Source organism: Coturnix japonica, chromosome 4 (genome assembly GCF_054131305.1).
Source record: "Coturnix japonica strain WE chromosome 4, WE-NBRP24, whole genome shotgun sequence".
NCBI classification, from domain to species: Eukaryota; Metazoa; Chordata; class Aves; order Galliformes; family Phasianidae; genus Coturnix; species Coturnix japonica.
In genome coordinates this window covers 42,777,350-42,790,591 of record NC_140666.1, presented here as the reverse complement: position 1 = coordinate 42,790,591, position 13,242 = coordinate 42,777,350, and the positions used below count along the sequence as shown (strand labels likewise).

At 44.0% G+C, this 13,242-nt stretch overlaps 1 protein-coding gene and 1 long non-coding RNA gene across 9 annotated transcripts in view; one reads left to right on the top strand and one right to left on the bottom strand.

The window, feature by feature from the left end:
* The window catches only part of NPNT (nephronectin), a 38,946-nt gene extending 34,074 nt beyond the window's left edge, over positions 1-4,872 (top strand). For all 8 annotated transcript variants that reach the window (XM_085546642.1, XM_085546639.1, XM_015861424.3 and 5 more), the window contains 2 exons: positions 1,264-1,520; positions 2,947-4,872. In XM_085546642.1, the coding sequence (XP_085402768.1) occupies positions 1,264-1,520; positions 2,947-3,042 (353 nt within the window). In that variant the 3' untranslated portion in view covers positions 3,043-4,872. The remainder of the gene's footprint in view (positions 1-1,263; positions 1,521-2,946) is intronic.
* A 518-nt stretch (positions 4,873-5,390) lies between these two features.
* LOC107313297 (uncharacterized) lies at positions 5,391-8,714 on the bottom strand. Its single transcript, XR_014945808.1, has 4 exons — positions 8,590-8,714; positions 6,701-6,844; positions 6,199-6,277; positions 5,391-5,489 (listed from the first exon to the last, which is right to left on the bottom strand). It is a non-coding gene; the product is annotated as an uncharacterized LOC107313297 (long non-coding RNA).
* Between the last annotated feature and the right edge of the window lie 4,528 nt (positions 8,715-13,242).

Sequence of the window (13,242 nt, the reverse complement as noted above, 5' to 3'; positions counted from 1 at the left end):
AGCTTTCTGCTTCCTGTGTACGCTCTGCTGCTGTTGACACAACCTGTTAAAACCAGTCCCCTGAAGTCACCCCCCCTGCTCCCTCCTGGCTGGAATACCTCATTTCAGAGGTTTATTTTCACAGCTTGTGCCCGAGTGTTTGCTTTCACCTTTCAAAGTTTGATATTTATTGGCATTTTGAAAGGTGCCATGTTGAAGCTGTACGAGCTTATCTTGAATGCAGAAAATGTTGCTTTGAAAGGACCTTCACCTGCAGGGGCATGCCTAGAGATAGGCTGGCTTTGTGCCCACCTAAAGCTGTTTCCTATTGATTGGATTCAGTCACTGTAACTATCTGAAACAGATGCAGGTAACGAGTCAGATCGGTTCCTTCATAGTGATGTAACTGTATGGACAACAAACAAGTGCAGTTATTTGGAGTCTCTCTGGTTGAGTAGAAACATGGCAAAAATTGAACTGTAAAACAGTATTGTGTTCTATAGGGAAGCAGAATGGTACATCAACAATATTTAAAAATAATAGTAATAAAAAAGAAAAAAACAAGATTTCTACATCATAGGGTTCACTTGGGAAGCCTGAATGGCACTTTATCAACAACTCTTAAGGTAAATCTGCTCTTATATAACTAGTGATTCTCAGGTTCAGAGCAAGAGAATCTCTCTCTTTCATTCTTCTTTACTCTCATTTTCTCTCTCTATGCTCTTCTTCCTCCCTTCTTGCTGTCTTATTCTCCTCCTCCTCTTTCTTCTCTCCCTTCTCTTTTCCCTCTTTTCTTATTTCTCCTTTCTTATTTCTCCTCTTTTATTCTCACTTTCCTCTTCTGCCTTTTTGCTCTTCCTACTCTGTTTTCTCTGTTCCCTCTTTTCTCTTTCATTCCCTCCTTTCCTCTTCCACTCATCCCTCATCAGCACGGTAGCTTTCATATCAATGAGAATTTAAAACCAACCTGGTCGCATGAGGGATGTCTTAAATGAACAAATATGTGATCTTCATTTTTAGAAGATACTCTATTTGCTTTGTAGAAAAGCAATAGGAAATACCTAACCTGGTACCCAATGTAGGCAGGGGACCAGCACTATAACTCTTACCTTGTGGGAGGGAGATGTGGCAGCTCCAGTGCCTGTTCCAGCTGTAATATGCTTTACTGAAGACTTGCTGGGCCTTGTGGAGCCCTGTTTTATTTCTTTCACAGTGCTTTATGCATTTGGTCCTGACATTTTAAGAAGTAGAATGGTAATGAAGGAATTGCTTTTTGTTTTGCAGGGGGACAATATCTCACCATCTCGGAACCCAAAGGCACAGGTGGAAAAGCAGCACATCTTATTCTGCCGCTGGGTCATATGGCTCAAGCTGAGGACTTGTGCCTGTCGTTCAGACATAAGGTGCTGGGGCTGCATTCGGGTGCCCTCCAAGTCTTTGTGAGGAGAAGTGGTGCTCATGGACCAGCTGTGTGGGGAAGGAACGGCGGCCACGGCTGGAGGCAGACACACATAACTCTGCGAGGACGGGGCATCAAGAGTGTGAGTACAACTGCATGGCCTGTAGTTTTTTATCCCATGAAGATCTGAAGGCACTTGGTTCAAGATGCTTTTTGAAATACAGCACCATTGGGATAGGAATAGTCATCCCTTGTGGATTAATAGCTGGTTAAAGAGGGCAGGGGGAGTGCAGACAGTCAGTTCTGACAGTGCAGGTTGCTCACCTGCGCAGCCACCAGTGATTTTGCTTTTCAGCTGAACTGCCGCTGATCTGGATAAGGAGGTAAATCTAAGATGCCAGTAACACAAAATTGTTTCATGTGATCAAAAGCAGTTGTTTTAAAGTACCATGGGGCATCTTTTAGTATCTGAAGAGCTTAGAAACACTGGCTGATTAGAATAATGCATCAAAAGGTCAGCAACTTCTTCAGGCTGTGCTTTCTTTGAAGGTAGATTCTGCTTCAGATCAGAAGAAAGGGTTTGGATGTTTTAAGGGTGGAACAAGCTACAACACACACATGTTATAATGGTCCTAAAATCAAGGCTGAAATAAGTGTGTATTACTAACATATTTTCATTTTTCTAAGTTAATGATTTATAGAGACCCCCACACTTGTAAATAAGAGCAGCAGTTCACTTTGCACCATCCCTGCTGCAACAACAACTATCAGTGCGGTGCACAACCCCCATCTGAGTGCTGGACAGGGCAGTGCTGCTCTGCAGCTCCTCATGCAACCTGGGAACTTTTCCAGCTGGTGGGGGCAGCCTGGGCTGCTGACCTGAACCCTTTGTGTCATTCAGCAGAGAAATCAGGAAATAACTAGAAATATGTCTCTATTTAAAAAACAAAAGCAACCAACTGCTGGTGCTTTTGGGGCGCCTGCTGGAAACTTAAGGAGAATATAAACGAAGGCCAGAGTCCTTCATCGCACATCCTAGTGGAGCTTTGTGTTTTTCACCACTGCAAGTTCTAGAATTCTAGCTCCTGTAAGTCATAGTGAAATACAGGATGAGTGTTTGTAGTTCCAACTATGCTTGGCATTTGGACTAAGTCAGTGTTCAAGTGTTCTAGGAATGGAAGGCTCCTCTATTAGACAACATATTTTTTTGTTAGAACAGACAGGATTTGATGTTTGCTGTGAGGAACAACAAGAATAGTGCAGAACAGAGCTAGAGAAAGCACCACAGAATCTCACGTGGAAATTCTTACCTTGGCAGTGACATCTGAAGCAAAGCTTCCACCAACACCTTGATTTGTGTCATAACTGTCCTGAAGTGCTGGCACTTCATGGGGATCCTGCCAAAGAGAGGATCAGAGAAACAAGAATTCTAAGCAGAATCAATAGGCTTGAGTCAGTAAAGATTGGCTGAGCTGTCTGATGCATTTACGTTCTTACTGTTATGCAGTTGCGCTCCTAACCAAAGATTCTTTCATCTTATTTTGGCATATTTCTGTTTGTTTTCCCAGGTTATTTTCAAAGGGGAGAAAGGGGAAGGAAGAACTGGGGACATTGGACTGGATGATGTGATGTTGAGAAGAGGACGCTGCTCTGAAGGGCATTAGCAAAGACAGCGGAGTAGCACAGCCAACTCCTCCAGCCCTTCTCATGCTTTTCTTACCAAGCTTTGAAACAGAACTGCATGAAAAAAAGGAAAAACAGATGGAGAATGACAACTTCTTAGTGGTCTGCTAAGTGCAATCTCGCTGCAACTTCAATTGAAAACGTGAAGAGCTCCTCCTGCAATTCAGGAACTCAAAATCAGAGCTGGTTGTTTCTGTTAATCTCTGCCTCTAAATCACGTTTTGTATGTAATAACTTTATTCCCCTGTTAAAGTCCAAGTACTCACCCAAAGAGCACTTGTGAAAAAGGGAGAATTAATTACAAACAGTATGAAATCTCTGGCTTGGAAAGTCTTAGTATTAACAGATGTTCATTATCTTCCCATAGTGCTACTCTTCTGTTAATTAGGTTTGATAGACAGTGGGATTGATCTGGCTTCAGAGCTATCTGAAGCCCGGACCTGAACTCTGGATCTCTGCCACTGACCTTTGAAGAAGGGTTGCTCCTTTCATTATTAAACAGCATTTATTTTGGTCTTGCATCTGTATCAAAAAGCAGTTACATAGAGTAGGCACTGCACCCTGTATAATTGCTACTGCTGTGTTTTGTGTATATGTGTATGGTTATTAATGTATTTATGTTTTTAATATTTACAGACTCTAGTTGCAAGATAATTGGCAGTCTGTGCTTTCTTATTGCACAGGAGAGGAGCTCAGTATGCTGCGGGATCCCGCTGGTCGTACCAAGACATAGGTTACCAAAGTCAGCTAATGGTGCTCATTGAAAAGTGCTGGTGCAGTTTTCATGTAGTAATATGCTGAAGGCAAAAGACCAAATCCTTACCTGATGTAAACTGGCACCTGCTGATGCTGCACAGCTCTGCCTTTGGCTCAGGAGCCAACCCTCAGTCCTGCCAGCAGCTCCTGGGCAGACGGTGAGGTTCTGCCCGCCAAAGCACAAGGAACGTTCCCTTCCATACAGGGCACGAGCCAACGTGTAAGATAAAGAGGGCAGCTGCGTTACTGCTGTACAAACAATTCAGACCGTGAAATGCCTTGAGTCACCTTTGTGTAATGTCCATATTCTACCCAAGTGTTCTGTATATAATAAACATCAAACTGTTTAGAACTAGACCAAATATTAGCTCTCGCTGGCGCTAAATATTTATCAGAACTTTGGACTAATTTTCTTAGTTTTGTATCATGCACGTGCTCTGCAGGTTCCCAGGGAGCCCTTCATTTGATTTAGGATTTTTAGACGATGAACGTCATCATTGCTGTAAGAAGTCTACATTTGACAATAGTATCATTGCAGGAAATGACAACAGATGGGTAAAGTGTTCCTAGAGGCACAGCCTTAAAGCTTAAAAAATATATACGTAGCAAAAACAGGTCTCAGATCTTTTAAATACTTACATAAAGTGTAAAACAAGTGTCAGCTTCGCATCTCGTTACAGAATTATCATTAAGACAAAGTCAAACCCTGCAGTTAACCTGCAGCTGTGAGAGGCCATATTCCAAATGGCTGTTACTGCCAAAGCACCCTCTTAAGAATACTCTTCCACGCTGTCCCTTCAGACGCCATCAGCACTGTACGTACAGCAGCACATCTGACCAAACAGGTGGAGATTCTCCTGCACAAACATATCAGCAAACATTCTGGAATGGAAGCAAACCACCTATTTGTAAAAATTCTGGCAACCACTTTGCTTCAATTCTGATTGTGAGCCGTCTTCTCTCATGTTACTTCGCAGTACATCAGAAATACTTGTGAATAGTGGAAAAGACTTGTCGTTATTTTAAAGTATTCAGTAAAGAAGGCTCTTACTGGATGCTTATGGAAATGTCTTGTTTTCATTTCTGGATCAAGAGATTCATCATTGCAATGGAATGAACCAAGAGATGAGAATTCATGCTAAATGTAGTTAAATATGTAGCTACTGTCAGTGCATTTAACTATGTAAGAGTGGTATATATATATTGAGCTTTGCCCACAAAATGGCGACTTAGAAATGGGCCTTAGAACCCCAGGTTTGACTGAATTTAGATGGCAAACAGAAGGAAATACCGGGATGACAACAGGAGGAGTTGGTGTCTTTGTGTTTATGAATTATTTCAGGTACTTCACTATCAAACAAGTACCACCGTAAAGCGCTGTGACCACTGACTGTGTAACACTGGGACAGCCCTTAGGAGCCTGGCACTGGAAAACCCAAAATACACATATATGTATGTATGTGTATGGTAGGATGTAAAACAGGAGTAAATACACACACACACACACACACACACATATATATGGCACAGCCCAAATTATCAGAGCTTTCCCAGCAGGTTAAAATACACTCACCTGCTGCTTTATGCCGACGTCCTGCAGTTGTATGACTTCAGTTTTTCCACAGTAGGAAAAAAACATAAAACCAAACCCATCGTGGATAAGCAATATGCACTGATGTAAAAGAAATAGCAGACATTGCAGTGATTGATAGGATCCCATTAGGTTGCCATTTTTCCCCCAAGAAATACCCAGCTTTGCTCCAGAGTTCCAGATGGATTTAATGCAGACACCTGCTTGATACACATGGGCATCGTGTAGCTCTAACCCTCGTTTTCTTAAAAACAGGACAAGCAAGAAAGCAAAGTAGACCTGCACTGTCTGGGTGAAAATAAATCATTCTCTGTTCTCATGTTACTTAACAGTACCTGTTAAGGATCAACCGGCTCCTTCTTTGCTTTTAGTAATATTTAACCTCATTCTTTGGTATTTTTGTTCCTTTACTCTTTTTCCCCGTAGTTCTGCCATTCCGGGATTCCCCACACCCCAGGAACAAATCTCCACTGCTATCAAACTGCTCTTCTGGAGGTAACGCCCCTGCTAACCACATCCTGAGAGCAGAAGGGACATGCCTGAGGTGTGCATTGCACCCAGTGGGCTGAGGTCAGTATTAAGCAGTTGAGAAAGCAAGCCAGGTACCTATCCAGCACATAGAATAAGGATGCCCCCCTCAGTGTGGCACAGCCAAATCCTGCTTTCCTTTGTACAACAGATACTATGGCCGTTTTCCAGTAATTTTTGTTATCCTTCTGTTTTATGACTTCTTATGTTCTCTGTTGAGGCCAGGAATCCTTCACATTCTTCTCCCAGTTTTTTTCCTCACCGTGCACTTCAGCAGCCCAACGTTTCACTTCTGACTTTCATCCAGAAACCTTTTGCTTCGGTTTACATTTGGCAAACTCCTGTGAAGACAAGGTACAGCTTGTACCCAGACTGACTGACTGCGCTGCATTCACATGCAATGCCAGTCTTGAAGTTTGGGACTGCCACAGACATGGGATTGCAATGACACACGGGTTGCTCTAACCCTAACCCTCCCCTGTGTATGCAACAGCTCCCAGCAAACACAAAACCAGCTGCCAAAATCCAGAGCCAGGGCAGGCTGCATTGAAATGCCTTGAAGTAGGATGGTCTCACATCCTAAGGATGCTTGGATCCAAAACCCCTATCTCACGTCTCATACCTACCAAGGGTTGCAGCTGCTGTCCCTTGCACCTGCTTATACCCCTGGGGGAAAGCACTGCTGCTGACCATGGCTACGGCCCTCAGATCCTACAAGCTGGTGAAGTCAACAGGTGGACAGACAGCTTTGCTTCTGACTGTACCTGCAGGTCACTCCTGGCCCAGGCAGTGGTGTGACGTGGTCACCTCTCCATCAGCACCTCGTCAGCCTGACCCTCCTGGGGGGCTCCCAGCCTTGAAACACATCCTTGTCAGGTCCTCCGTCGCACCGCAGCTCCACAGCTGTCCTGCCAGAAAAGGAAACACTGCTGACTTTAAGTGTGTTTTTATGTGGATTTACTCCCTGGCGAGCACAGCATTAAACATGCAGCACAACTGAAAGAGATAAGCAGCCCAAATAATGTCTCGATATGTGATCAGGAACAGATCAAAGGCAACATCCAAACTTAGAGGGGAAAAAGCTGGTTAACTTAAAAGAACAAGTCTCTATTTTTTTTTTGCACCAGCTAATGTTGGAATTTACACAGTGGATCATAATATCAGCATATAATGATGCCAAGCACAAGTTAAGCCTTCTCTTTTTGCAGCTCTCCCATCTAAATAACCAAGAGCAGCACAGTGAAACACGTTGTCACATCCCTGCCTTCAAGTGCAAGAGTGGGAGCTCCTCTTTTGTAAGCTCACAGAAGTTGTGCTCTCTTCAACATGACTGTAAGGGCTGAAGCACCTCTTATGTGAAGGGTTGAGGGATTTGTTTAGCTCAGAGGAGGCTCCGTGGTGATCTCATTGCAGCCTTCCAGTACTGGAAGGGAGCTTACAAGCAGGAGGGAGAGTGATATTTTACACAGTCTTATAGTGATGGAGCAAGTGGGAATGGCTTTAAACTACAAGAGGGAAGACTGAGGTTAGATGCTAAGGAAATTCTTTACTCAGAGGGCAGTGAGGTGCTGGCACTGCTGCCCAGAGCTGTGGGTGCTCCATCCCTGGAGGTGCCCAAGGTTGGATGGGCCCTGGGCAGCCTGAGCTGGAGGGGGGCACCCAGCCCATGGCAGGGGCTGCAGCTGGGGGGACTTTAAGTTCCCCTCCAACCTGAGGCATTCTGTGATTCTACATCAAATACACATGATTCACATTATGATCTAGGGGATCCTTTCAGTCACTGCACCTCATTGTATAAACAGGACTCTAAAACATTAAACCCGCTCACTAATATTAAACCCAACAGTTCTGTGGTGTACAACAATTTACATAGAAACCAGACACCTTTATTGCACAGTTAGAGCTGTTATTAAACTGTGAGCAATTCAGTCGCCCTCCTGTCATATGCCACCAGTTTTATCCTGCTTACACAAAAGATATTTTAATTGGCTGAGCTCCATCACTGAAGGCTGACTGCTCTAAACCGAGTGACATTTAATTACCCACGAGGAGCAGGAGGCCGTTTTGTGGGGTGTTGTGAAATCTCAGCATTCTGGCAGCTCAGTTGCATGTCAGCACACTCACGTGCTCACTGCGATGCTCGCTGTGAGCTCCTCTGCCAGCTTTTATCAGAGTAGATTAATTTGTTTTCCAAATGAAGACACGCAAATGGGGCTTGAAAAAACATTTCATTAATACCAAAATAAAACAGGTAGAAAAGGTACATAGTGTATCAAAGGATGCCTTCATCATTAAATGGCCTTTGATTGACTTGAGTGGGTGGTTAAAGGGCTAGACAGAAATGGTCTGCTTGGCCACAGAGCTTCAGGCTCTTGACAGAGTCATTACCTTCTGCTCCTCCATCCCTGCCCACAGCCCCTCCTACTCTAAAGAGCAGGTCCAGCATCACAGCAACCACATGGATGAGGACTTAAGAAATGCATCTGCACCACCAGGACACCAGGTAAGACAGGGTGTTCCTGGGGTCTCACTTCTCAGCACTCTGCAGTTTTGCTGCAGAGCTCCCAACCTGGCCCACACTGACATTGAAAGCCCTTGAGCAGCCCCTAACAGCAATTTTATAGGCATAGTGCCTAAATGTAGGCAGCCTTACCTGAAAGGTACAACCTCCTGAGCTTCCTCTGGTTCCTGAATTCTGTCTGCAAATTCAGAACTGGAATTTTCCTTCGTCTTGCCCACAGCGTCTGAGCTTTGGAGCTGGATGCTCTTCCTGCAGGACATGAGATGAGAATACAGCTCCCCATCTTCTGCACGGACAGATGTTCCTCCTTTCTCTTCTCCTGATCTTTTCCTCCTCCTCCGCTGACTCTCCAAGTTCTTCAGCTGCACTTGTGTCTCACGCTCCCAGTTTGTTTCAGAGCCCCAAACTTCCCTTGTTCTTCCAGCTCCGTGCTGCTGCGATCTCAAGCTTTTGATAAAAAACAGACTATCACGGCCTTCATCCTCAGCTGCACGCTTTCAAATTTAGCCCCCCATCTGCTGGGAAGATTCAGGTTAAGTGTATAGCACAGCATCTGGCAGTGCTGGTAGATCCTGCCCAAAACATAATAAAGTTTCTTTGCCTTAGGACCTGCTGAACCCAAAGACTGTTTTCTCTGGCACCAGAGGCCAATTTACTTGAGATAAATATTAAGCAATCAGGAATGTTTTACTTGAGGAACAACGAATTCAGAACTCTTTCCTGCAGCTGTAGTCACAGCCCCTTTGCCTGCAACACCAAGCTAATTAAAAATAATAATAATAATAATAATAAATAAATCTGGGGTATTTTCTCAGTAGCCAAAAAGCAGCTGGGCACTCTGTCAGCCACACATCCACATCATTACCCCTTCTCTTGACTAAGGCCTTCCAAAGTCAGACTAGCCCGCTGTCAAAAGAAGAACAATAAGTTCTTCCCTACGCAGCCCTTATTTTACCCCTGCTCTCCTTGGGCTGCAGCTCATGCCCTGCAAAGCACCACCTTTCAGTTCCTGCCCCAAGGCTCTGTTACATCTTGGAAATGTCCAAGCCCTGTATGTTTGTTGCAACTCAGACCTTCCGCATAATAAAAAAAGAGAGATTTGTAACTCTTCCAATGTTTCAACAAGCAGAAAGAATGAGCCGGAACAAGCACTGCTGCCCATCCGTGACATTGCGACATTTATCGCACCTGAAAAATAAAATTACTTAAAATGAGCGAGGGGCACCAGCACAGCCATTCCAACAATCACACTGTTCCCTTCACCTCAGGAGATGGCAGTCAAGTTGAGCTTGTGACTTGTCTGGTAACTCTAATGAGAGCGCTAAGTCCATGTAAGCTTAGTTAAAAGCGTCCAGAGACAAAGCAGCCAGCTGTTCCCTCTGCCCTGTTCTCATTCCCTGGTTGAAAACCCAGAGCAACATTTTTCTAACAATATGTAAAGGAAACCAAAGATTAAAATTAGGGCAAATATCTCCATCCAGCGATGTCGCCTTCTAAACCCTCACAAAACTCCTCAGTAAGCAAGGTCAGACTACATCTATCTTCTGTTCCCAAACACAATTTATTTCTGCTTGCTCGTGGTCCCTGCTTGGTGCAAAGCACACCCAAGCAATCAACCTTTTACTCCCAGCTCCTGACCCCATTCCTTTCTCCCATCATCTTGCATTCCCGGCTCTTTGCTGCCTGATGCAAGAGATGAGGCAATGGCATCACACCATCATGCAAAAGAAATCGCCTCCTGCCATGTCTGCTATCTGCCAGAGCTGGCTGTCCTCCTCTGCTCTGCTGCTGATGTGCACAGCTACACTTGCAGGGCCACAAGGTGCAGAGCTCCAGAGACTCGGAAACAACTACAAATATTAGTGTATGTGAGGGCAGGGAGGGCAGACTTGCTCTGGCAGGCAGCAAACATGGTGAGATACAGTTTCTTCTTTGTAAAGGCTTGATTCAATTAGACATGCATTCAAAAATTGCTTGAGAAGAACCTAGGGCCTCGACTCCTCCTTGGCCCCACCATTTTTGGTGATGTACTGTTGTGTCTAAGGAACAGAAACCTCCTGTGGCCGTTTTACCCTGGCTCACAGGTGCAACATCTCAGCAGGTTGTCAGGCTCCATTCTAACAAAAGCCTCCAGTCTCCTGCTGTTTTACAAGGGTTCAAAGAAACAAAACGTGAGCTGGTTAAACATTACGCAGTGTACACACTCGCCCCACTCTAAGCCAAAATCACAAAGTCTGCACAGCCTGGTAGCTCATCCTGCCAGCTTCCTCCACAACAGTCTGCTCCGTTGCTTTGCCTCACCTCAGGCGTGTATCTGTGTGCATGCTCATACCATCCTCTGGCATGAGGAGGCTCCAAGGTGAGCTGGGCACCAACAGAAGAACCCAATGTACATGAGCAGCACAGGGCTCACGTCTGAGGATCCTTCCCAGTGTTCAGCCAGAATTTTCCTTCAGCTAACTTGAAACTCATTCTCCTAAAGACCACCCAAAATGTCTCTATACGGTTCATGTCACACCGTAATTGTCTGTCCAGACTTAATTCTTTTGATCTTCCCGGGTCAATCAAGTATGTCTGTTCCCAAGCCATTTTTTTATACTGTGCCATACTGAACCATGAACTATCTTACCTTAGCTACCATACAGTCAAGTAGATGCCTATTCAGAGGAATCCCACTTGTTATGACATTTGCTAAAAACAGACAAAAACCCCAAAGAAATGTTTTAATCTCTTTTTAGGACATGTTTCATCTGAATATTTCTTATTGGGAAACAGTGCTCTATTAGAAACTACTTTAAGTTGCAGCTACCTTCTAACAGTGGTACAGCGTGAAGCATGGATTCACCCGCACAAATTCAGTACAGCCCACTGACAGCACTTACAGTATGGCTCTCTTCAACCATCATTACAAAAATGTCTGTCTCCAGATAGGAAGTTTTATTTCAGGACTGGCCAAGGCTCACTCACATATGCAGGACAGCTACTCTTTTTGCTCATGGTCTAGTGGGAATATTCTTAAGGGCCTCAAGTTTGCTGTGTGATACCTAGAGAAATGTGACAGCCAACATACCAAATGCTAAAATGTCACTCTTCAGAATGCAGGCAGGATTTGATTTCAGCTGGTTACTGTTCTTGCTCTCCCCTGATCCTGAAAAGCAGTGACACTGTAAACACGAGATACCTTTGGCTTGAGATACTCGAGAACAGAAATCAGCATTACAGGAGCTGTTGTCAGCAGAACAGCACTGTCACATCCACCTCCTCTAGGAAGGGTTAAGTGCTGAGAACTGAAAAGAAAGGGACAAAGGCAGAGAGACCCCACCCCAAACAACAAAAATAGATCCATGTGTCATAACGTTCTTCCTCAGAATATCTTCCCTAAGAATTATTTTTCACTTAAAAATGAATCTATCTTTAACAATAACAACAGTGTTTATCTTTGTTATCACATTGCCGGTGAAAACACAGGGCCAGTTTGAATACTCAATCTGCTCTCCAAACAGATCTTTAAGTTTTCACAGTGGTTGGCCCAAAATGTGTATTCGCCCTGATAAAGTGCAACAACATATTTGGTGGAGATTCAACTACCATCCATTTTGACTTGGCAAAAATGTGGAGTCTCATAGTAGAAACTGTGTATAATTCAGTAATTACATACTCCTTAAAATGTCTTTATTATTCAATTAATTTCATAAGGAAAGAGAAGCAGTTGACAGAAATAACCTGTTAAGCTCAAAGCAGAGAACTCATACCTTTAGTCAGACTGATACGTGCAGGAAGAGAGATGCAAATTTACCCTGCTGCTCTGTATCTGTATTCTGCTTTCTGGAAATACCTGTTAATGTTTTCAGATTACCGACAGACTTCTGACATTGTTCTTCTTACAAATGCACCTCCAGGATCCATCCACTGCACAGTAGCTATAGAGTTTCTGTGTCACTCTCCAAAGTTTCAGCAGCTACATTTGGTCCAGCTGCTGCCATCTGTACTACGAAGATAGAACCAACTAATTAAGTCTAGTTAGCTCTGAATCCTGCCCTCAATGTGTCCAACAAACCTTCAGTTATGGAAAACTTTGCCCATTTTCATTTTCAGCAACAGCTGCATTATTGAAACTTGGCAGAGATGCTGACATCTAAATACGCTTCTGAGTTTTGACTGCTTCACTGTATTTCCTGAATGCTTTATGCTGGCAGTTTTCCCCCCCTGAATCACACAGCTCATCCACATCAGAACAAATTCAGTGCCCATTAATTTCCATTTGTCTGTTCACACGGTTATTCAGCACCTCCAGCAGATAAGGGCAACACAGTGGCAAGGTCTCAGGGTGCAAACGTGATACAATGGAGAAGGTTGCACCACCTTCCCTCTGCAGTGTGTGCATTCAGCAGCCTTCTGTCTAGAGCATAAAATAGATAAAATAGAATATAAAAATTATAAAGCAGATGTGTTCTTCTAGTCTTGAAAGAGTTCTTTCCTGAGCTCCACTTCTTCACCACCCACTTGAAAAGTATAAACTGAAAAACAATTAAAGGGTTTTCTAGTGTGAGGTAACTGGATCTCTCACAGGAAAGCTCTCCGTTTGTATAAAGCTATTGCACTCTGTCTCTCAGCCAAATTAAACTCAGTTCTGCTTTAACAGTAATTCTGATTTATGATGCTTCCTTATTACAATCAGAGTGGGCGTATTTTTCCACAAAGCAGCACTGGCACAGCCACAGAGGAAATGTACTTATCATCACACTTCCACCCTTACACCTGATTAAAGCAGCTGTGTCAATCCGT